Raw genomic sequence first — 22,142 nt, 5'->3', positions numbered from 1 at the left:
CCTGGGATCATGTGATCACCTTTTGCGACCTTCTGACAAAGCCAGATTCACTTCACAACCGTGTTACTGACTTAACAACTGCAGTGATTTACTTAACAACTGTGGAAAGGTTGTAAAATGGGGCAAAATTCACTTAACAACTGTCTTACTTAGCAACATAAATTGCTTAGCAACATAAACATAAAACTACCTTCATTTAATCTTGAATGACTGGTTTTATTTTCTGCCCAAGCAATTCTCAACCATTTCCTCTAGCATGAGTGTTCATTCCTTTTCCATTACTTCTTTAGTTATTTGCACTGGTTGGCATAATCAGTTGATGTAATCTTGTTTTTGTTTTAAGACAAACTGAGTGTCAGACTAGCTTTTGAACTTGGTTTTCACCTTGATTAAATTTTCCTCACTTTCTTCCACTGAAGTGACATCGTTAGCTTATCTGAGACCATTAATATTTCTTGGAGCAGTTTTAGTTCTCACGTCTGTTTCTTTTAGTTCAGCTTATATTATTCATATGCTAGATAGGGAAGCAGTGGACAAGCTTGGAACACTGTTTTCCCAATTTTGAATCATTTAATCATATCATGTTCTAATGCAGAGTTTCTCAAACTTATCTACATATTTTAAGATGTAGATACATATTTCAACTCCCAGAATTCCCGAGCCAGCATGCTGGCTGGAGAATCCCGAACATTGACATCTACAAATCTTAAATTTGCAAAGGTTGAGAAACATTGCTCTAATACAGGGGTGTCAAACTCAAGGCCGGTCTGGAAATATCAAGAGGTGGTGCCTCTGCTGGCCAAAACAGGCTGCAAGGGTGGCGCCCAGCCCCCCACCCCGCGAGCCTGTTTTCAGCTAGGAGAGTGCTGCAGGAGGCCACGGAGGCCGAAAACAGGCCATAAAGTGGCCACCTGGAGGCTTCACGCGGCCAGTTTTCGGCCGGCAGAGTGCTGCAGGAGGACTGGCTTGGACTGGATTACAATTATGGAGCCTCAAGTAAGCTAACCCTGATCTGTATAGAAAAAAAGTAACATCCTATGTTAATACTACAGTTTAATGCCAGATTTTACATACTGTAGGTCCATTTAATCTACAATCAACAATCTATTCTGTATTCTGTATTCTATATTCTGTATTCTATTCTGTGACAGCATTTCTATTTTTTTGCTATCCTGGAAATTTACCTCTGCTGTTAGATCTTGTATTATCATGTTATTTATGCTGTTGTATTTTTATTATTAGTTGAATAATAAAAATATAATAGTGTAAATAGCTTTTCTGCCTGGAAAAGCAATTTACTATTAAACAATGGGGTATAAATTTAGAAATAAAAAGTTTAGTGGAATATGAAGAATAAGTAATAAATGTTTGCCAGTAATATCTGGTAGAAGAAATAGGAAAATGGTTATAGTAAAGAACTGTGGAAAGAAAGAAGGAAGAAAAATGCATTTTGAGCCTGTGTTAAACACCTACCATGACCACACCCAATTCTGGCCCCCACCAGCCTCAGCCCTCCAAAGTCAAACGCCTCCCTGATGTGGCTCTCAATGAAATTGAGTTTGACACCCCTGCTCTAATGGATTAGTTCCTGTTCAGATTCTTCAATATGCAATATGTCTAGCATACATATGTTTTTGAGGAACTTAAGTTATTCACAGTATATTATTTGTACACAATTTGAGTCTCTGTAGAGATATAAAATAGAGATGTTTTGTAAATATTTGAGAACAAGAAGTATTTCTGATTCCAAACAGCAATGTCCTGAAAACAAAATCACACAAAATATAAGCTTAATTAATTTAGGGTTAGGGTTAGGGTTATGGATATGCTTAGCGTTAGGGATAGGCAGGGCCGCAGAGAGAATTATTAAGTGCTGGAACAAGATTAACATGGGCCCCCTCACCTACACATTAACATCTCCCCTCCCCCTCCCCCCTATTCTGTGGATTTCACGTTACTCCCTGCACCGACATTATTTAACTCCTAACCAACCGAGAGGCTCGAGAGGCTTGTTAAAAAAAATAAAAGGGGTGGGCTGCCAGAGTGAATGAAAGAGAAGTGACACTTCCCTCACCTGTCTCCCCCCCTCTCCTCCTCTGGTTTACCCGTCTGTGTTTTAAAGCCACCTCTTGCTAGTTACCCTTTGGCACAGCTGGCGCGCACAGATCCTCCGACTAAGCTAACAGTGGCGCCTCCTTTTTGACGTGAAGGATTTCAATAGGGTGAGAAGTGGAAGTTCATTCTTCAAGAACTGGGGAGAAGGGGAGAAAGAGAAAGGAGGAGGTGGAGGTGGAGGGCGGAGCAATCATTGCTGCTGCGCAAGAAGAACCCACCTTCCTTCCTTGCTGTTTGCCTCCAATAAGTTGATTTTATTGCTAGGGCTAGGGCTAGGGCTAGGGTTAAAGATAGGGCTAGGGCTAAAGATACGGTTAAGGTTAGGGTTAGGGATAGAGTTAGGGTTTGGGTTAGGGTTAATGACAGGGATAGGGATAGGGTTAGGGTTACGTATAGGGTTAGGGATAGGGATAGGTTTAGGGTTAATGATAGGGATAGTATTGTGGTAATGATTAGGGTTAGGGTTAGGGATAGTGTTAGAGATAGGGTTAGGGTTAGACTTAGGGTTAGGGATAGGGTTAGGGCGGGAGCCTGCAACCTTAAACAGTGAAAGAGCCATTTGGACCCATTTCCCACAGAAAATAGAACATCAGGAGCCAAACCTGGGTGGGCGTGGCCAACTCGATGTCACTCACTCCCATCCATTCACATGATCTCCCCCAGTCATGCCTACCCAGGTTTTGTGGTTCCTGGTATTTTCTTTTCTCTGGGAAATAGGTATCTCTTTGTGTTTGTCTCTCTCTCCTTCTCTCTCTCATCTCTCCCTCTCATCTTTCTTTCTCCCTCTCTGTCTCTTTCTCTCTCTCTCATTTCTCTCATGTCTCTTTCCCTTTCTCCCTGTCTCTGTCTCATCTGTCTCTGTCTCATCTCAGTCTCTCTCATCTCTCCCTCTCTCATCTCTCTTTCTGTCTCTCTTTCTCTCATCTCTCCCATCTCTCTCATCTCTTTCTCATCTGTCATCTCTCTCTCTCTCTCTCTCATGTGTGTTTGTGTTCCCTCTTCAACCATTTCCAAAAACAGGCCAGGGTTGGGCTTTTTTTTCTTTTCTGATGTTCTTTTTTCTTATTTGGGTGCTTTTTACCATACGATTTAAATCAGGAGTCATTTTAGGTTCCCAGATAAATGAAGCTCTTTCGTCCCACTGCTGTGGCTCCCTGTCAGCTGAGGCCACTGGCTGGCCTCACTCCTCGCCGTCTCCTCCCAGTCACTCCTCGCCTGGCCTGAAAAGCGAGGTGGGGTCAGCTTCAAACAATATAATTGGTAATTGTCTCTCCGTCCACTACACGGGGCTAGAGAGCAACAACAGTATATAAAGGTTATATGTTGGGGCATGACAGGCATTATTTATGTGGATTTTCTGCTTCTTTGCTTGGATTCCTTTGGGGAAAGGAAGGTTTGAGGTCATGTTTTTAAGAACTACTTAAGCTTCATTATTAAAATAAGTAATTGTAATTTTTGTTTTGTTTTTATGCCTCAAGATCAGAGGAACAAGTAATTTTAACACCTGTGATCTAAAGGACTGTCGTGAGACTATAACAATGGTTCTAGGTGCTCAGGTTTCTTTTCCATAGTCTACAGAGTAACTAGTCCCTGCTGTTCCTTTATTAAAGAATCCAGTATCTTGTGGTTCTCTGCATTACCATTTGCATTCATATTTATAACACGCCCTAGAATGTGTTCATTTTGCACATTGCTAAGAAAACTGTCACCAACTATATGTGTGCGTCCCTAAAGTATTAACATCAACAGCATCTATCTACCTTTGGATTTTGCACCTTTTCATTCTTTTTTATAAGCAGAATTTCATCTGTGGAATGAAAACTCTAATTTTGGAAGGAGGAAACAGAGGAGAAAGAAAGAATTTACACTTCATTTATTTTGTGGTTGCTTTACAGGTATGAATAGTGTGAGAATTTTAGAAATGACAATTATTGAGTTTAAGGAAATTGTAGAACTGATTTCATGTTTTTCAGGACTGAGGATGCATTGTCTCTCTTACAGTCTTCTACTGGAAATAATAAAAATATGGTATATCTGTAAGCCTTTGCTGCTGCTGTGAATTTGGTTTTTTGTTTTATTGGAATGATATTTTAAATTTTTGTGGTATATTCTAAAGTCACGTTGTAGTTAAAGCAGTATATAAATAGCTTAAATGTGTTTGTGAATGCATAAATGCTATGAACCAGGAAATCCTTAACTGAAGGTCATCAGTGCCTTAATAGCTCTCCTTAGACAAGCTGCAATTTTTTAAAATAGTCATACGCTTATGTCTCACAAGACTTCATGTAGGCAGTCCATCTATCATTTTGTCAGTTGCCTTCGGGCCTCCAGGTAATGAGAAAATAAAGTTTGGCTGTATTGAGGAAAGGTATGCATGTCCATGACAAATGGTGGAGGTAAATATTATGTGGAAGAGAGTAAAATGATTTTACATATATTCTAATAGAAACATGGGTGGGAGGAGAGGTTATAACTGTAGATCCAATCCTGTTGATTGCAATGGTAATGGAATAAAATGTAGAGTTTATATCTTACTTTGAATCAGAATCAAAGCTTAGATGGATAGTAAACTTGTTATAGAGTCAAAACATGGCATCTCCAATTAATAGGCAAAGAAAGAGAATTTCTGTTGCACCTGAGACCTTGGAGAACTGCTGGTTGAAGAAGATTATCCTGGCTTATAAGGAGAAATTAGCGAGAATAGTATAAGGCCATTCTTGTATTAATATTATTAGACATTCATGAAATATTCTATTGAAATTACCAGAATTACTTACTTCTTGTATATTATTGATTGCACTGCATTTGCAGCACACATACAGTAGTCCAATGATTAATGGGATGGAATCAGACTATTGTGGCATAGGTAAGATAATCATGTTGACACAAAAGCCATTTTCTATTCTGTTTTAATATACAATTGTTTAAAATTCTATTTAAACACAGAGATATTTCTCAGTATCTTCCAGAAAGTTATGGACTTTCCTGTTCTTTTCATTAACTTAAAACTGATGGAAATAGCAGTAAATCAGTATGATAATAACAAGATTTTTTTCATTACAAAATGGATTTACTATGAATGAAAATGTTCCATTTTTCATTTAATTCATATCCAGTATGTTATTGTGCCCAAATATAAATCTGACCTCAGTATGCTTAGGGAATTTGTCAGCTCTGTCTGTATAACCAGTAATGGTCATGTTTAGGCCTAAGCCTGGATTTTCAGCTGATAAATTGTCTAATTTTTTCTGGTTTCTCAAGTGTGCTAAGACAATTTTTCATGGTGATATTAGATATGATCTAGGAATTACTGAAATTCAGAAAGCAGCTTTATTAAAATGGTCTAGATGTAACAAAAATAAAAACGTTCATTTGGTCACTTGCTGCTATTATGTTAATTTAGAATATATTAAGAATAGCTTATAGCAGCAATTTTGGTTTTTCCATAAAATGCTTTTTATAAGAACTCATGGTGCAGTCTACTTGATAAAAACATAGTTTTTAAACAGCATAGAGAATGGGAATTACCACGGGACATAAAGAGAAAAGGGGATTATAACATCCATTTAATTCCAGTCTGTAGGTGTGCTATATTTTTGTATTATATGTTTTAAAAGGCTGTTGTACAATAATTTAAAATGGTGATACCTGTGTTGCTTGATACAGTCTCACTAATCATTAATTGCCAATTATAAAGTGAATAATGCTTCAAGAATTTGTCTTAGGGTACCCTCCGCAAGCTTATATCCTCCACTTTGATTATTGTTCCTATCAAACTCAACCTGAATGAACCTTGTCTGATTTGAGGAAAATTATAATCTACCCATCAGGCTGAGAGAGGTTGTTGTGTTTTCTCTGAATCTGACCCAGAGCTGCACAAGAGCCGTGCACCTGTCTACACATGTCAGAAAAGATTCTGAGGTGCAGAGGCACACATGTGAGGCATTTGGGTATTGTTAAGATTTTCCCCTTGTGATGGACAACAATAACAACAACAACAGCAATCTTTCTTCTTTCTATCTCTCTATATAAAAAAACGCCTCGAGCAATTTCAACCAAACTTGGTACACAGATGACTTACCCTCTGGAAACAAATACTGTGTCAACTCATAAAATATTTCTATGGTGTTTTAGAGTTGCCAACAGAAAGGGAGGGAGGAGCAGCATGGCAGCTTGCAAACAGAAACTGCATTCCATAAGTGCATGGGGAGGGGGAGGTAAGACACCCCTAACACCTTTCGGGTGTGTGTGTGTGCCTTAAAATGGCTTCTGCCATGATAACAGCTTCACGGGGCTCCCTCTTGTGGAGGAATAGAAGAATTGTGATGCTGCGCAACAGACAGTACAACAGCGTGAGTCCCAACTACAGGATTTTCCTGTCTAATACTGGATTGGGATAAATAAATACCCGGGCAACGCCAGGTTATTGTCTAGTAATAAAATAAAGCTGAAAAATCTTCCCCCACCCTTTTCTTTGCCTCTACTCTTTGCTCCCACGTCTCCTTTCCTGTTGCAAGTTCTTTCCCCCGTTTGTCTGCTGCTTTTGCTCCCCCCTTCGCTTGCATAGCTAAACCAGAGCAGCTGCAGAGTAATGCATAACTCAAACCTAGCTGTGTTTCCACTGCTCAAACAGCCTTCTAATTCTATCACAAAGGTAACAATGAAAAGCCCTCACCTAGAAAAGTTCAACTTAGGAAGCAGGAAGTGAGAAATATCCCGTCTTCTTAACAATGAAATTCTTATACATACCCAAGTATTCTTACTGTTCAACACACGATGCTTGGAAGCAGATCTTTTTAAACCAAACTGCTTCTTTTTTGCTACTGAGATTTATATGACTAAGCTTGGAATTCTGCACATAAATTAACTTTTAGGGGGTGAAGGGAAGCTAACTTGCATAAAATGGTACGTCACAAGCAGTGCTAATGTTTCTGCTGTTTTCTCTAAACATTATATTGTCTTTTGTAACTTCATTAATATGTGAGCACGTAATTTTCTATCTCTGGAAATCTGCCTAGAGAAAAATATTAAGCCATTGTTCATACATTCCATCAGCATAACTAGTCCTGTCATAACCAGAATATTTGCAAATGTTCCTGTTGCTTAAAGCTGAATTATCAGTCATAGAACTGTAGGAATCAGTATTTTTCCGTAAAGTAACTAGAGTGCTAAACTGGGTGTCCACACAGAAACCCCCAATTCCACACACAAATCCACATAGGAAGCTTGGCCATTCCTAGTGAGAAAAGAGTTCAGAAGATAGGACAGTCTTAGGAAGTTTAGGATAATGCTAACAAGTCCAATAAGTAAAGAAAAGGAGGAAAATGCTCTGGTTAATTTCAGCTAAAAAGTTCACTTATCTAATTCTGAAATTAACCAGAATATTTTCCTCCCTTTCTTTACTTATTGGACTTGTTAGCGTTATCCTAAATTTCCTAAGACAGCCCTAAATTAACTAGAAGGTGGAAATAGGATTTATGGGTTAATTATAAAAAGAAAATTATTTTCGTCCACCAATACAACTAAGACTGTTTTATTTCTCCTTATAAGATTAACTATATTTTACCCATTAATTTGTCAGTTGTGTGTACTGTATTTAAAGCTTTATATTTGCTTTGTTTTCATAAGTCCTGAATAATTCTGTGACCCCTTATATGAGTCGTGAAAACATGTTATTGAGGTTAGTCAGTTTCATTTCGTAGGTGTTTCAGTTCTGATCTACTGAACTATTATTCATTTAATGAAACATTTTTAAAAAGCAGTAAGCTCTTTGTTTTTCCTTCAAAAATATAATTAGTTTCCTGAAACAAAAACTAAAAACAATAAATAAATAAATAAATGCCAGAGCCAAATCACATTAGATCTTTGATTTTTTGTGATGATAACCTTTTCTGCCTCTCTTTTAAAAATCATTTCAAGAAGTGCAGTATGTGTAAATATGTGTAAATATATGTGTAAATAGCAGGACGGTGTGTTAGATCTTCAGAACTGTGAATGAGGTGAACTTTGTTGCAATACATTGAAATATTTTTTACAAGGCAAGCTTCAGTAAACTTGTATCAGGACTATGGGCCTCAAACTGAACAGCTCATGTGATAGAAATATAACAAATATTCTTGCTTACCATTCCTATCCTATCCTAAATGCCTTAAAGTCTCAGTCATAGTTGGTCTGATTCATGGTTTGACAATTTTTTCTTTCCAAGAATGATGGAAGAGAAATTTTAAAAAGCCAGTGGCAAAAACAGCTAAAGACGGATAAGAGTGTGTACAACATTGGCATTAAATCAATTCTAACAAGCAAAAGAAAGACAATAAAAGAACAATGAGATTGTGTGAAACTTTTAGCAAAGATCTGAAAATAAAAAGAGATAATAGAGGTAGAAAATTACAGAAATTACCTTGGAGAAATGGCTGGGATGCTTACAATAATTTGAACAAAACTTGCTTTAAGCATGCAAAATAAAGAACATATTAGAAAGAAAGTCAGAGTCACTTCACCCTACTTCTCTCAGATATAAGAGTGTGCAATGGCCTAGAGGTGGAACTCTTGCCTCACAATCTGTGAGTTCAATCCTAGGTAGAGGCTTTAAAAAAATTAATACTATAATTAAAGTATAATTTTGTACACTGTAATACAAAAATTCAAAAGGAAATAATAGGAAAGATAGGGATGGGAAAAAAGGAAAAAATGTAGGAAAAGGGGAAAAAAGAAAGACAAGATGTTGACTTTGGCACAGTGGAATAAGATAATAACATCAAACCTCAATTTCTTACTTTTAAATAATAGCATAAATTAGCTATTTCTATAACAACAAATCTGTCTAATTGGTAAAACCCAAAGTCAAATTTCATTTTTTCCCATCTCGAGCACAAAGTCCAGAAGTGGTTTCCAAGTAGAACACAACCAAGCCCCCACCTGAACAGAACACACCCCAGCCAATCAGAACACAGCCAACCCCCAACCAATCAGAACACACCCAAACCCCCAACCAATGAGAACATACCCCACCCAATCAGAACACAGCCAAGCCCTCACCCAATCAAGTCACACCCCCACTAGCAGTTAAAAGGAAGAAGCAGCTGCAAACTCACATTACTCTGAGAAGCACAGAGCAGAAGACACAAGCCTGAAAATGATGAATGAGACTTCATCAAAACGTTGCCTAGATACTTCTAATCTTACGCGGGAGAAAACCCAAATAACCAAAGAGACACACACACACACACACACACACACACACACACACACACACACACACACATATATATATATATATATATATATATATATATATATATATATATATATATATATATTCTTAAGTTTTCGCGGGTACTTACATGTATGGCATTCAGCTTTGTTTGGGTATTTTCCCACGTCATAGTAGTTGTGCTTTTAAAGTTGTAGCGACGTTTCGGCAGAATCTCATCATATATATATATATCGACGAACACAATACAGAAGCCTGATGATGGCAGATGAGATTCTGCGAAACATTGCTACAACTTTAAAAGCACAACTATAATGACATGGGAAAATACCGAACAAAGCCGAATACCATAGGACCTACTGCTATAGAAACTTAAGAAAACATATATATACAATACCGTATGTATGTATGTATGTATGTATGTATGTATGTATGTATGTATGTATGTGGATCTTTGGTTATTCGGGTTTCTCCCATAAGATTGGAAGTATCTAGGCAACGTTTCGATGAAGTCTCATTCATCATCTTCAGGCTTGTGTCTTCTGCTCTGTGCTTCTCAGAGTAATGTGAGCTTGCAGCTGCTTCTTCCTTTTAACTGCTAGTGGGTGTGACTTGATTGGGTGGGGGCTTGGCTGTGTTCTGATTGGAGTGGGGTGTGTTCTCATTGGTTGAAGGAACTGGCTGTGTTCTGATTGGTTGAGGGTTGTCCGTGTTCTGATTGGCTGGAGGTATGTTCTGTTCAGGAAGGGTTGTGCTTTAACAGGTTTGTCTTAGTTGCTGGGGGATTTGAGCTGGTGAGCTGTGATCCTGCTGTTTGGCTTCGAGTTCATGGTCGTGCAGCATCTTCATGGTGGGTGTCAGTTCGCTTCATGTGTGGCTCGGAGGGTTTGAAGCGGGTAGTGATGCAGCTGCAGTGCGGCTTCTGGTCCATGGTCATGTCTCATCTTCTGTGTGGGTGTGAGTCTGCTTTCTATGTGGAAGTGCGGTGGTAGCATCTTGTGTGGCCCTCGTGGGTGTGGGTCTGGTGTCATTCTTCATGTTAGGGATGGTGGATATTTTTCTGTTTGTGCAGAATGCTGTTTTAATGTTGTGTTTTTGGAGGATCTTCCTAAAACAACATTCTGCACAAACAGAAAAATATCCATTCTAAGAAACCCCAAAGACAAAATCGAATTAGAAAACCAAGGAGTATACGAAATCCCTTGCACCGCCTGCCCCACCACATACATCGGACAAACTAATAGAAGAATAATTGCACGCATTGAAGAACACAAGAACTCAATCAAAAAAGAAGAACTGACCTCTTCCCTGGTCCAACACCTCAAAGCCACAGGACATGAGATTGACTTTAAAAATACCAGAACTATCGCCAAAACCGAACACTTCAACAACAGAATAATCAGAGAAGCCATAGAGATAGAAAACGCCCACACAGCATGAATAAACGAGACCAGCCATTTGGAAACCCGCCCTCACAAACAGATGAGTACCTAACATGAAGAATGACACCAGACCCACACCCACGAGGGCCACACAAGATGCTACCACTGCACTTCCACATAGAAAGCAGACTCACACCCACACAGAAGATGAGACACGACTATGGACCAGAAGCCGCACCGCAGCTGCATCACTACCCGCTTCAAACCCCTCCGAGCCACACATGAAGCGAACTGACACCCACCATGAAGATGCTGCACGACCACGAACTCGAAGCCACACAGCAGGATCACAGCTCACCAGCTCAAATCCCCCAGCAACTAAGACAAACCTGAGCACAACCAAGCCCCCACCTGAACAGAACACACCTCCAGCCAATCAGAACACGGACAACCTCCCAACCAATCAGAACACAGCCAAACCTCCAACCAATGAGAACACACCCCCACCCAATCAGAACACAGCCAAGCCCCCACCCAATCAAGTCACACCCCACTAGCAGTTAAAAGGAAGAAGCAGCTGCAAGCTCACATTACTCTGTGAAGCACAGAGCAGAAGACACAAGCCTGAAGATGATGAATGAGACTTCATCGAAACGTTGCCTAGATACTTCCAATCTTACGCGGGAGAAAACCCAAATAACTAAAGATCCACATACAAATACCCACGAGAACCTCAGAAAACAAATATGTATGTATGTATGTATGTATGTATATGTATATGTATATGTATATGTATATGTATATGTATATGTATATGTATATGTATATGTATATATATATATATATATATATATATATATATATATATATATATATATATATATATGTGTGTGTGTGTGTGTGTGTGTGTGTGTGTGTGTGTGTGTGTGTGTGTGTATATGTATGTATAGTTAATATACTATTAACTAATTTTTGAATACTTTTATGGATAGAAAGAGATCATAGCTTGGCTACGCTTTCAACGAGGTCCCACTCGCCATCTTCAGGCTGGTGCTTTACGCTTCGTGCTTGTGCGAGCTCTCAATCTTACATGGGAAAAGAGCCAACACACCAAGACCTGCATATCTGTACCGTGAAAATCTATGAAAACAAAACACACACACACACACATACACACACACACATATTTTCTCTTAAGTTTTCGCTTGTATTTATATGTATGGTATTCAGCTTTGTTTGGGTATTTTCCCCACATCATTATAGTTGTGCTTTTAAAGTTGAAGTAACGCGCTTTGACGGCAGAATCTCATCTGCCTATAGTCAGGCTTCTGTATTGTGTTCGTCTGTGAGTCAGGAAACAACTTTAAATGGATCTGACTCACAGACAAGCATGCAATACAGAAGCGCCTATCAAATCCTGTACCTGTCAACAGTGGTGTCCCCAAGGCAGCATTCTAGGGCCAACTCTCTTTATACTCTACATAAAAGACCTCTGTGATCATATTAAGAGCATTTTTTTCGCTGATGATGTAAAGCTATTCAACACCACTGACAATACTGCTACCCTTCAAAATGACTTCAAGTATGTGTCAGAATGGTCAAACAAGTGGCAACTTCAAATCTCAACAAACAAATGGTCTGTCTTACATATTGGCAAAATAAATCAGAAAATAAAATACAAGCTGAATAGTCAAGACCTTGTTGATGACCCCCACTATGTCAAGGACCTTGGAGTACTCATCTCTAATGATCTAAGTGCTAGAGCCCACTGTAACTACATAGCCAAAAAGGCATTAAGAGTGGTTAACCTAATCCTACGTAGCTTTTTCTCTGGTAATTTCACACTACTAACGAGAGCATACAAAACATTTGCTAGACCAATATTTGAATCTAGCTCATCAGTCTAGAACCCACACTATATATCATATATTCATGCAGTCAAGAAAGTCCACAAATATTTCAGGAGAAGAGTTCTCCACTCCTTTACTCGTAGCAGAATACCTTATTCCACCAGATTTGAAATTTTAGACCTAGACAACCTAGAACTACACCACTTTTGGTCTGACCTAAGTGTAGTACATAAAATTATCTATTGCAATGTCCTACCTGTCAATGAATAGTTCAGCTTCAGCCACAACAATACAAGAGCACACAATAGATACAAACTCAAGGTAAACCATGCCAAACTTGACTGCAGGAAATACGACTTCAGCAACAGAGTGGTCAATGTCTGAAATACTCTACCTGACTCTGTAGTTTCTTCCCCCAATCCCAAAAACTTTAACCTTAGACTGTTTATTATTGACCTCACCCCTTTCCTAAGAGGTCTATAGGGGGCGTGCATAAGCGCACCAATGGGCTACTGTCCCTGCCCTAATGTTTTTTTTATTCGTATCCATTTCATGTATTCATAACTATGTTTATACTTATACCTGTTATCTAATACTTGCTTGACAGAAATAAATAAATTAAATTTTAAAAAAAATATCTGAGCAGTGTCTATTTTGTTTGATTTCAATCAGTCAAATTGATAGCACACAATCATTTAGAAAACTTACATGATTGTGGGAAAGATGTTGACCTCAGATAACATTATGTTTTTAAAGTCATCCTTTAAACATGTTTGAAGCGCTTTGTGAAACTATTTTTTTCAGTTTTAGAGTCTGTGTTCCAAAACCATAATTACATATTCCTGCAAGTTTTCTTGCCATTTTAGACAGCTGTATATAGTGTGGAGCAGTCTTCTGAAATACATAGATATGACCACCAGGTGGCAATGTTTCTCTATGGAAACTGAGATAGCAGCTCAGTCTCCTACCTTTATAGAGGTAATCATTGTTATCTCAACATCCTGCATCTGTTAGGTTTTTTATGCGTGATATAATTTTTTAAAATTACGGCTACATCAGTGTGAATTGTCTTGTGATTTTTTAAAAAGTTAATTAAGAAGGAATATACACTAAAATAGAATTAAAGGAAACATCTGATTAAAATGGGCCTTTAGAAGAATTACTGTTTTAGCTGCCACTTGCCTGAATCATAGATTGCTAGATTGACAGGCAGACAATCAATAATGTTTGCATCTGAAGGAAATCTTTTTCTTTTTTCAAACCTGAAAGAGGTTCTGCTTTTCAAATTAACAGTTTCAAATGAATGGACAAAGATACTCTTTTTGGGACTTAAATCCAGACTTCATTCCATAAAAGCCCCAGGAATCCAACTCAAGTGGTTGGAAGCCATCTCTCCACATTTTAGTGCCTTCCAGATGTTTTGGAACCACAGGTTTAAGAATCCTCAACCCAGCTGGTCCTCTCAGTGCATCTGGAGGGCTCAGGATAGAGAAGAATAGGTTATAATATTAATGATAATTAATGGTAATAGGTTAGGAGCCATGGTGGTGCAGCGGTTAGAATGCAGTATTGCAGGCTAATTCTGCTGACAGCCAGGGGTTCAATCCTCACCACCTCAAGATTGACTCAGCCTTCCATCCTTCTGAGATTGGTAAAACAGAGACCCAGATTGTTGGGGACAATGTGCGGACTCTGTAAAGCGCTTAGAGAGAGCTATACCACTATGAAATAGTATAGAAATCTAAGTGCTATTGCTATGATAATCTATTTGTCGCCACTAATTCTTGAAGGCTATTACTTAATATTAAAAGTGCATTTGCTTTAATTTAATTTTAAATCTGAATTAATACATTTTAATTTATTTTAATCTAATTAGATTCAAATGCACCTGACCCACATTGCAGAGTAATTTCATTACACTCCTTTTCATAGCATTTGTGGAGAGATACTTCACGGGTATTAAAGCTGCAGGAATCATGTGAAAGCCAGCTGAAAAATTATTGGTTATAATCTACCAAAAAAGAAAACAACAAAGAGCTGAATGAGTGATAGGAACTGAGTGTTGCGTTACAATCAAAATGTCTGCTCAATGTTGAAAAGAATTATGTCTAGACATCTTGTCTCATTTCCAAACTGCAAGCTGCAGCCAGCTTCTCCAGCTTTAATGCTTTTGATTTTTGTGGAAACCAAGAGTTGGAATTCAAATAACCCAAGAAAATTGCCACTGAAGAATAAAAATGTAGTTCTGATGCAATGTTGATGTGGACCCCCAGAATTTCGTACGCATTGTCAGATTTCTTTAGCAAATGTTAACTGCCACCAATTTTAATCCTGTCTATTAAACTGTTTGGAATAAAGCTATATTACGTTTTAAATAAAAAATAATAGCCATTCAAAACATTAGCAAGTTTATTTATTTTTTCTGACTGGTTGATAAATGAGAATGTTGCCATTACTTTAGAGAATTGGATTAAATGGAAGTGAACTGTTTTTTAAAGGCAGAAATTTATGTTCAGCTATTTTAGGGTTTATGATAATTCTATTTCATTTTACTCAGTTTTCGAGTGCAATGCTTGCAGAGAAGACATTTCTCTGGGCCTTCTCCCTGAAATGGCACCCTAAATCTCAAACACAAACCAGGACTTCAAGTTCCTGGAGAAACGTCTGGTAGCATCTGTCAATAATCTTGATCCCTGTGCATATATTACAGACTTGAAATGAACTTGATCTGAAGCCCTAAGGCAGCTTCAGGGCTCTTCGAAGCCCCTGTTCTCTCAGTATTTCTTATGGTAAATGAATTCCTGTTATTTCCTACTGTTATCGTGATCAACATGGCCTCCAGATCTCAATGTAATTAGGAGCTTGGCTTTTTTCTCCACTATCTTATAGCCCCCTTTCTTCAACATGAAATATTTGTGTAGAGTTTTTATATGCTGCATAAAATTCATAGTAAAAAAGAAAAGGATATATTCAGTTAATAATAATGACAAAAGATCAATATCAAGATGGAGAAGGGAATAATTCTGACTGCAAATAAATGCTGGAGTCATATCAAATGAATTGGCTACAGTACTCATGACTACAATATGAGCTTACCATTTGTATGAAAGTCAATATAATTGCTGTAAAAAAAAACTATTGGATTTCATACTGAAGAAAGGAGGAGAAACGCAGTGTTTCTGAGGTTAAGGATAAATATAATTGATTTATGATTAATATGGAGGCCTAGGCTTATTGAGCAAATATATTGTATTTCACACAAATGAATATAAAAGCATTTTCCTTATTTCCACGTGAAACCCAATATTTTGCATGCCAAGGAACTAAGGAAGTTATTGGCTTCAGCTACTGGTGGATGAATCCTTGACATCATTTATTGCCAAAGTCAAGTCCATCTGTTGTGTAGCATTGGAAAATGAATGGGAGTTCAGCACTCCAAAGAATAATATGAAGGAAACTATAAAATAGCTATTCATGGAATGATCCAAATAAATGAAACAGAGCCATATTTTCAAATCAGCTTACTGAAACTTAATTAAGAAAATTAAGATATTAGGCATATAATAAAAGTATTGGCATTTTAGGAATGAAAGGATATCTGAAGTTAATACCCCCCAAAACACCATGAGAAATTGAACAAATACATAAATAATAGCCCCTGTATTTTTCCAGCTGTCCACTAGTGTCAAGAAAATACTATGCCCCAAGTCCATAGATTATAACTCTTTAAAAGATCTAGTGTTAATTTTTGCCTACTACTATTACAGAATGGCAAATTCTAGTCTTTAAAGGTGCTTCATCTTTTGTTTTCTTGTCTAGTGGAAATTATGATTTCTTGACAGGCTAAAATTACCAAAGAAACATCAAATCATTTTAATCTCAGTTTTCACTCGGGTCCCAGCCCAGAAATGGGAGTGATAGAGTCAGAAATGACCCATTAATCCCTGCCATTTATTGGATTATTTGCAAAATAGTTTACATTTACATTAACAATCTTATGAATGTAGAAAAGTCAGGAGTGAAAAATGTGGATGTAGACTCAATTATGTTTCTTCATATCTTCATTGTACATCAGAAATATTTTAGCCAGTGATACCTTCATTCCTTGTATTTTGTAACATGAAAAAAAAACCCCTCTAATTATAATTTTCTCAATTTAGGAAATGTCTGCTTATACAGCTTTATTTGCAATATGGCTATTTTGAAATTTTATTGTTATATTATCATTCTTTATTGTTCATTAATTTATTCTTTATCATTCTTTATTTATTAGCTATTTTAAACTTGACTGATGAATGATGGGTTTAAACCAGAAGCAGACAATATTTTGATGACCAGGAGTCATTTTTAAAAACTTTGTTTTCAGAGGTTAAGGCTGAAAGACATTGTAATTTTAGATAAATGGGCAGGATCAATTTGTCTACTTTAAAATAATGTCCTGGTATCACTGGTTTGTTTGCTTTGCTGTTTAAAGTCATATTACTCATGTTGGATATTTATTTTGTCATTAAATTTTGATGATGTGCTTCTACAAATTCTGCAGTTAAGAAAAAGGTTAGAGTTAGGATAACCCTAAGCCCTCATCACCATATTTATTTATTTATTTATTTATTTATTTATTTATTTATTTATTTATTTATTTATTTATTTATTTATTTATTTATTTGATTTGCCAATTGTTTACAAGATAATAAGTATAAGCGTATACATAGTTGTGAATACATGAAATGGGTACATATAATAAAAATAAAAGAATAAGAGAAACAATAGGACAGGGACGGTAGGCACGTTGGTGCGCTTATGCACGCCCCCTACAGACCTCTTAGGAAGGGGGTGAGGTCAATAGTAGACAGTCTAAGGTTAAAGTTTTTGGGGTTTGGGGAAGAGACTACAGAGTCGGGTAGAGTATTCCAGACGTTGACCACTCTGTTGCTGAAGTCGTATTTCCTGCAATCAAGTTTGGTGAGGTTTACTTTGAGTTTGTATCTATTGTGTGCTCTTGTGTTGTTATGGTTGAAGCTGAAGTATTCATTGACAGGTAGGACATTGCAATGTATGATTTTATATACCATGCTTAAGTCAGACCGAAGACGGCGTAATTCAAGGTTTTCTAGTTCTAGAATTTCAAGTCTGGTGGCATAAGGTATTCTACAACGAGTAGAGGAGTGGAGAACTCTTCTTGTGAAATATTTCTGGACTTTCTCAATTGTGCTAATATCAGATACGTAATGAGGGTTCCAGACTGATGAACTGTATTCGAGTATTGGTCTAGCAAATGTTTTGTATGCTCTGGTTAGTAGTGTGATATTACCTGCCGCAACACACTCTACTTGAGGCTACCTCTAAAGATGATTGGAAACTACAGTATATTAAGTCCAAAAGGCAGCAGCTCATTTAGTTACTCTGAGGGGTGAGCAGATTCAGTAATAGACTGCTGGCTCCTGTATTAGTTAGTGAAGGCTTCTTCTCCTTCTTCCTCGTCCTCTTCCTTTTCTTCTTCCTCTTCCTCATTTTACTTAGTGTGATCATTTGATAGTTGGGAATAATTTTATTACCTTTTAACTGCTTAAAGTCTTTGAAGCTATCTTTCTCTGTATAGAAAACATATAAAGACAGAGATAGATATGCAAATATATTAAGAGAATTTTGACACTGGCTTCAGTCGTAAAATCTGACATCTTGAATGTGTTTATGGTATGAACACAATGGAAATAGAGGTTGATGTAGTTGATGCTGGATCCTTTCACTTCTTTTTTGGTAGGTAGGCTGTTCCTAAGAATCTTATCTAATAGAATCTTATCAAAAAAAGTAATGCCCTATAGAACTGTTACACGTATTTGTTGCACATTTTGATGTAGCTTTGTGATCTTGATTTTGCTTCTATCTAATAATCATTTGTTTTTTTCCTAAAGTTTGGCGCACATCTTTTCTCTTCCTTTAGAGCTGTTTTGATTTAAATGTAAAATGTTAGATTTGATTTAGATGTAAGGATCTAGAAGACTTTGATTTTGCACTGCCCTAATGTTTGGCAATGCACAAACCTACCAATTAAATTTACAATCCCATCTCTTAAGCACATTCTTGCTATACTATGGAGCAAGGTGCAGAAAGTCATCCCTTCCAGTGGCTTTCTATGTTTCAATTGAGTTATGATGAATTTAAGCTTCTACACTTATACAGCTTTTAGCATAATAAAAGCAAGATAAAGTACTTGCCCACTTATTTGATAACCCTCTTTACTAATTTGCATCCTTAGAATTTATTTTCATTTATTTATATTTTGCATTAATTATTTTTACAAATAACTCAAGGTAGCAAACATATCCAACATACTTTTCTCCTATTTTCCCCATGACAACAAACAACAAACTTGTGAGTTGGGCTGAGAGGGAATGATTGATGAAGAAGAGGGTTAAGATGACACTAGAATTCAAGGTCTCTTGGTTTCTAGCCTGGTACCTTAACCACTAGACCAAACTGATTTATTTTCCCATTTTTCCTCTTTCGTCTCTATCATCTGAATATTGGAAGTCAAATTCACTGATACCTTTCTTGTGGCAATGTATCCTGTTTTCATCTGGACAGAGGTATGGATTTTTAAAATGTATTTGTAGCTAGAAAATTGTAACCATGATTAATCTTTATCAAATCATCTACATGGTCATGTACAGGGTCATATCTTGAACATATATAATAAGAGGTATAATGGTATGTGGGAATGAGTCAGAGAGGTAGGAGAAAAGGCTGCAGACTAGACCAGGGGTCTCCAACCTTGGCAACTTTAAGCCTGGCGGATTTCAACTCCCAGAATTCCCCAGCCAGCAAACTTGGCTGGGGAATTCTGGGAGTTGAAATCTGCTAGGCTTAAAGTTGCCAAGGTTGGAGACCCCTGGGCTAGACTATGATCAGATAAGAGGCAACTTAGCCACAGAAGGAATGTGGGTATGACAATGTTTCTGAAGGGACCCTCCCTAGTTTCTTAATCTGAAAAGGTGAGGGGATAGTGATGTACTTTCCGACTTCCAAGATTCTGTTAATGTAACCTTACAATAAATTTAGACTTCTAGGACTTCTGGATCTGCTTCTCATCTGGATTATCCTGATATCAATCTTCCCTGAAAGTTTATTTATGACATTTATGAAAAAAAGTGTCTGAAGTATTATCAATCATACTAACCTTAACATCATCAAAAAAAAATTCTATGCTATGGGTTGTCCTGTTTGATTTAGCATATTGTGTGAATCCAACCCTTGTTGTTTACTCCAGGAACTTTGGATCAATAAACCATGGCTTAGTAGGATATACTAAATTACAGAGTGATGTATTCTAGGTCCTGTGCTACACCCCCAACTGGTTGATGATGAACCAAATGTACCAAATCATTTTATCCTGATTGTATTGAAAGACTTGCAGTGAGACAGGTTTGGCCTGTTTTCTGTGGTCTGATTTCAATCCTGCAGATGGCAGATTGGAAAGAGTTTAAATAGCACAGCTTGTGACATGACCTTGGAGCCTGTTACATTTTGATGGACAATGGCTTAGTTTTGTATCTGTCACAGTTTCTCTTCTTGGTTGAATGAATCCTTTTCTTTTCTGTTTATCTTCATAATGAGAGGTGAAGAGACGATCAGGATCAGTCAATCATGTGTCAAATCCTCAAGAAGAAAGGATACTCTGAGTGGTTTGTATATTGCAGAGGCCAGTTTTGGATTCTAGTTTTAAGTGCCAAACGTCTGCCACTGAACTTGCTGGATTTGATGTAAAGTTAGAAGAGCAAAATCTGCCCAGGCTGAAATAAAAAAAACCAGAAGAGTATCTTTCATCACTGTCATTGTAACAGCATCATAGTGGCCCATCACTGAATCTGCCTCATTTTATTGGTGCTGTGTCCATGCTGAATTAATTTACCTTGGCAGTTTCCTGATTGTTCCAAGGTCTATTTGTTTAAAATGGAAACTGAGCTACGTTGTCTGTTCTCTCTCTCTCTCTTTTTATTTTTGGCATGTGGTCATATTGTGTTTCCCATTTTCATAATCAATCATCTGCAGTATTATTTTCCATGGTATGTCTCAGTTTTACAATACCTTTGGAGACTTTTTAAAATATAAAATTCAGACATCATGAAAAATGAATTATTATTTTTTTTAAAAAAACAGGGAAATACCTGACCCATTAGACTTCCTATATGGGAAAATACCTTTAGAAATTTTAGATATTTAGCTTTAATTGAGTTCAGCCCAAATCCTCAGGCTAGTCATTCTAGAAGTGTCGCATTAGTCTAACCCAGAGGTCCCCAAATGTGGCAACTTTAAGACTTGTGGACTTCAACTCCCAGAATTCTGCAGCCAGCACAGCCCACAAGTCTTCAAGTTGCCAAGTTTGGAGACTCCTGGTCTAACCTAACCTGATGCTTTCTAGGTTTTGCATTCAGACAAAAACTCCAACCACATGGGTCTACATTTAATCAAATACATTTATAGTTATATGGAGTGAAGCAGCATATACCAAGTGTAGACCATTGATCCATTTAGTTTATCAAAGCCATGTGAAGGGCCTCTGGTGTGGTGCATTCTGGCACCAGACCAGAGTGCTTGTAACACCCATAGCCAATTCTTGCAAAAATCATAAAATTAGTTGGATTAAAAAAAAAGAGAATTAGTAAAAATCTTAAGAGAACATTGAATGTAAGATTTCATGCAAAAACGTTTCTGCAAGGTTTGAAGGTTTGTGTAGCCAAAATCTCATGCAATCTTGTGAAATGTCAGTCATTTTAGTATTTAAAATATTTTTGGATGTACAATGGTTTAGGTCTTGAAAACAATGTCTAGGTCTTGAAAAGAATACTATGTGCTACACAGATTGATTATTCTGTTCCCATATTTTAGACAGGGAAACTCTCTTCCAGTTTGCTAATCAGGAAGCTGGAAAGAAGAGTTCCTGGATGGTAGTTCTTATAGACATGTTATGTCTGAAATTAACCAGGACTGGGATGAAGGGAATCTAATTTTCCCCCTTATGTGTAACAGACGTTTCAGGAAATGGATTCTCCATGACTCTTACTGCTAAGAGACTAGTCCTTCAACGGTGGAAAAATAAATTTATGGGTTCAGTTACTCAGTGGAGTGAAGACCCATTGCTATTTGCAATTTACAATTGAGTTGCTTATAGACATAGATTACGGAAATATAATTTTGATGAAATATAACTAATCTTTATTGAGACTGTTGTGTAAAATAACATATATATTAAATGAAATCTAGTTTTTGAACTTTTGTGTCCCCCCCCCTCTCTTTTTCTCAGTTGCTTTTTTTCCTTCCCTTCTTCTGTGATTTTTTTTTTTTGTCTTCCCTTTGTTCTGTTTTATTAAATGAACAGAGGCTATTAAAAGAACTCAATGGGTGACAGATTGTGGATGAGCCCCATGGTGGTATGGTGAAAGACAAACAGGACCAATTCAGAGGCATTCAGGCTACATTTGCCTTTGAGTGATATACTCAGGCTGGACTAGGATAAAAAATACAGTCATTTGGGCAAGAACAAAAACTAGATTTGAGTTAATGAAATGCTAATGTCATGAACAA

The 22,142-nt window shown here is 37.2% G+C and overlaps 1 protein-coding gene across 4 annotated transcripts in view; it reads right to left on the bottom strand.

The window, feature by feature from the left end:
• FAM241A (family with sequence similarity 241 member A) overlaps positions 1–22,142 on the bottom strand; it is a 57,703-nt gene that overhangs the window by 22,130 nt on the left and 13,431 nt on the right. For 2 of the 4 annotated variants that reach the window (XM_087962962.1, XM_087962963.1), the window contains exon 4: positions 14,449–14,571. In XM_087962962.1, coding sequence (XP_087819088.1) covers positions 14,449–14,571 — 123 coding nt within the window. Of the gene's footprint in view, positions 1–14,448; positions 14,572–18,383; positions 20,351–22,142 lie in introns of those variants that run through there. The other 2 variants (XM_087962964.1, XR_015749198.1) reach the window with 2 other exon arrangements.

The sequence above is a fragment of the Notechis scutatus genome, chromosome 4 (assembly GCF_049901735.1).
Source record: "Notechis scutatus isolate UNSWTSFEM ecotype Mainland chromosome 4, rNotScu1.2, whole genome shotgun sequence".
NCBI lineage: Eukaryota > Metazoa > Chordata > Lepidosauria > Squamata > Elapidae > Notechis > Notechis scutatus.
This window is presented reverse-complemented; position numbering and strand designations above follow the sequence as displayed.